General features: G+C 48.0%; 1 protein-coding gene across 1 annotated transcript; it reads right to left on the minus strand.

Annotated features, from left to right (window-relative positions):
* Positions 1-1,838: 1,838 nt before the first annotated feature.
* LOC125339468 (zinc transporter ZIP11-like) lies at positions 1,839-3,344 on the minus strand. The gene is given in 2 exon segments (XM_048330635.1): positions 1,839-3,107; positions 3,110-3,344. Coding segments are annotated over 2 exon segments (981 nt in total). The 5' UTR covers positions 3,342-3,344; the 3' UTR covers positions 1,839-2,358.
* Between the last annotated feature and the right edge of the window lie 345 nt (positions 3,345-3,689).

The following is a 3,689-nucleotide window of genomic DNA, read 5'->3' on the forward strand; positions in this document are numbered from 1 at the left end:
TTCCAATATCATGATTAAAAATGAGTCACAAGCCAGGTGCTGGTGACTCATGCTTATAATACTAGCTACTCAGGAGGCTGATATCTGAGAATCTCAGTGCACAACCAGCCTGGACAGGAAAGTCTGTGAGACTCATCTCCAATTAACCACCAGAGAACCAGAAGTGGTGCTGTAGCTCAAAATGGTAGAGTGCTAGCCTTGAGCAAAAACAGCTTAAGGACAGTGCCCTGTCTCTGCATTCATGCCCCACAACAACAACAACAACAACACACACACACACACACACACACACACACACACACACACACACACTACAATGGAGACAATGGAGGTAGGTGCACAGGCTTAGGCCTTTAGCTCCAGTTACTTAGGAAGTAGAGTTACTGAGAATTGTTACTTGAAGCCACCCTAAACAAAAAGTGAGGCCTCCTCTCAATCAACAAATACATAAAGTGATAGAGGTCTGAAATCTTAAGTACTAGGAAACTCTGGTAGGTGGGCCTGGTCCAAAGTCCACCCCAGACAAAAGATACAAGACTTTATCTGAAGATTTCACTGAAACCATGAAGAGCTAGTATGTGGCACAAGTGGTAGAGCGCTTGCGTGGCAAGTAGAAGGCCATAAGTTTAAAACATGGCCCCGTCAAAGACATTTCACCAAAATTATACTGTATAGTATCAAGACATATCAATCCTTTTCTCTAAACTACTTTCTCTTGCCTTCTCCTCATTTGTGTCCATTGGATTCAATGATCTCTTACTTTGATTTTATGGTTGTTTTTTCCCCACAATATTGCCTTTATTAGTATTAATCACAGTTGCGAGGTCTTAACTAGCAGAAAGATCAAATTTGCTTTATGTAGAACTATTTCCAAAGACATAAAACATTCACGTAAACCAACCACCACACCCACTAATCTTACCAATCAAACCTCTGAATGTGTACGCGGTTCTGATCATTGGTGATTTTGGGAGAGCAGACGCGGCCACAGCCCAGCGGCTACCTCTGGGGTCATGGAACATTCGCAGAGTAGCAAACTGACCCTTGGGAGCACTCAAGCATGTAAACTCAAGAGAGCCCCGCAGATGGCACAATTCCTAAAGCCTGGCTCTTGGGCTGCCTGCCTTCTCCATGGAGCCTGCTCAAGGTTTCAGAGCTCCTCTGACCAAGGAGGATGAAGGTCCTAGCTTCAATGAAGTGCACACAACCTCTCATTCCATCCCCGGTGTTGGAGAAGCAGTGTGAATGACAGGTGTGTGACAGAGCAGGTGTCTTCTACAGCCATTTCCTATGATCATTTCAGAATGTTAGCTTGGCTAAAGGGTACTTTAAAAGGAAAGTAAAAATCTCTCTTCTCCATCATAAGCCCTCCTGCCAGACTCTGAGGTCTGCTGTAGCTACAGAGCTCTTGACTTAGATCTGAATCACCAATGGCCAACAGGGAAGGATATATATGTCAGATTGCATTACAGATCCAAGTATCTTTCTCTCCCCTGAGTTAACTTAAGTGGCCCCTATAATCAGCAAAAGAAGGGGATGAGTCCTAGCAATTGCTGGCAACTCCAAGTCTCTTAGACAAGCAGAGGCCCTAAAAATCATCAAGATTTGGAAACTGTGACAAACTACTATGGAATCCACCCAGAGCAGAGGCTCCTGAGTAGAGCCATACTCTGTCCCTTTTGCTCAGGATTTACTGTATGCTCACAGTTGTTCAAATTCCCAAATCCTCCTACCATCAATAATGCCAATCTTTGCCTTAAAAAAATAAGATAGACCAGCTAACCTGCTTCTCATCATCATGTGTGTCCCCCTCCCATGTCCTGGGAGGCAGAGGAAGGGGTGTTCCTCTCTGGGCTGGCTCAGCATTGGGAAGCAGGTCAATGTGTTCATGATGCTCCAGGTTCCTGGTGGGACACAGGAGCGACAGTGAAAGAGCAGGAGCCATGGCCAACTGCTTTGAAACTAGGCCAGAATGCTTAGAATATGTCCTAGGTGCTTGGTTGGGGGTCAGACTTTAGGGGTCACTGCTCAGTCTAGAGAGAGAGACCGGAGGTGGGGAGAATGCAGAGGGCAGAGGGTCCCTTGATCTATTTGCCCTGATGAGTCCAGTGAAGAAAGATTTCATTCAGGCGTCAAAACAAACATTTGTAGACCATGACACCAGGTGGTTCCAAAAAAAAAAAAAAAAGAAGAAGAAAAGAAAAGAAAGCAGCATCTAAAGCAAAGTGAAAATGGTCATTAAACAATCAGAGCTCATCCAGATAATGAGGAAGTGAGGGGAAGCAAAGCTTTAATGTAAAGCAGGCCATGGTCCTGAAGAATTTTGGTGCTCTCCGCCCTGGGTGTGATGTGACAGCTCTAGCCCAGGCCCATGTCCAGTGACATCATCACCACAAAGCCCAGGCTGGAGGCCCAGGACAACAGCTTCCCACTAATCTGGGCTTCAGGAGTGATATCTTCCATGACCAAGGAGACCATGGCTCCAGCAGGGAATGCCAGTACACAGGGCAGGATGGGCTCAGCCGGCACCACATCCAATGCACCGAAGAGCCCAGCCAGGGGCTCTACCATGCCACTCAGCTGCCCATACCAGAAGGCTCGCCAGGTGGAGAAGCCGGCTCCATGCAGGAGGAGGCTGACAGCCAGACCCTCTGGGAAGCTCTGGATCCCAATTCCAATGGCCAAATTCCTGGCACTCTCAAAGGTGGCAGACGCTGTCTTCTCTACTGCCCCAAAGCCAACTCCAATAGCAAGGCCCTCTTGTACGTTGTGGATGGTAATGGCTAGGATGAGCACAACGATTCTCCTCCAGCTGCTGCTGCCCAGCTGTGCCGCGCTGCCTGAGGGTGAAGCCAGGGTAACAGGGCCCTCTGAAAGGCCAGACACCACCTTCTTCCTCTGGTATGCCTTGCCATCCTCTCTCTTGTCTATCCAGATGGAGAGTGCACTCTCAGAGAAGAGAGCCACATGACCCTCGGAGTCCAACTTCTTCACCAACACAGGGTCCAAATTCAGTGCCAGGGCTGTCTGAGGGTCGTGTGCTGCACCCAGGTGAGGCAACAGGAGGTACACCGTGTAGACAGAAGCAGCTCCAAGAGTGAAGCCACAGGGAAGAAGGCAAAGGCACCGAAGTTCCCTGAGGTAGTGGCCATCTCAACTGCTGGGGCCAGCAGAGACCAATAGGAAGCTGGTAACATAACCCCTGCAGCAAAGCCGAGAATTTCATCTAGGATCCGCCTCTGTCCAGAAGAGAATATGAAAACAAGAGCAGCTTCAGCAGCTGTCAGAGCCCAGGTGAAGAAGGTCCCCAGTAAGGCCTGGAACACTGAGCTTTGAAGCATGCTTGACACAGGAGGGCCCCTCGACGATGGTATTATAATTCTGCAAATGGGTTATGAATACAATTCTTCCTGGCCAGTGCCATCCCCTATTTTTGTTCTCTCCTTCCCCTCTCCTATCCCTACTCTCAGTTATGTAGTTCATGTTTTACATAATGCACATTGAATATTGTTTTTTGCCAGTCATGGACTTGAACTTAGGGCCTGAGCACTGTCCCTGGCTTCTTTTTATTCATGGCTAGCACTCTACCTCTTGAGCCACAGAACCCACTTCCAGCCTTTTCTGTTTATGTGATGCTGAGGAATCAAACCCACGGCTTCATGCATGCTAGGCAAGCACTCTATCGCGAA

The sequence above is a fragment of the Perognathus longimembris genome, chromosome 21 (genome assembly GCF_023159225.1).
Source record: "Perognathus longimembris pacificus isolate PPM17 chromosome 21, ASM2315922v1, whole genome shotgun sequence".
Lineage (NCBI taxonomy): Eukaryota > Metazoa > Chordata > Mammalia > Rodentia > Heteromyidae > Perognathus > Perognathus longimembris.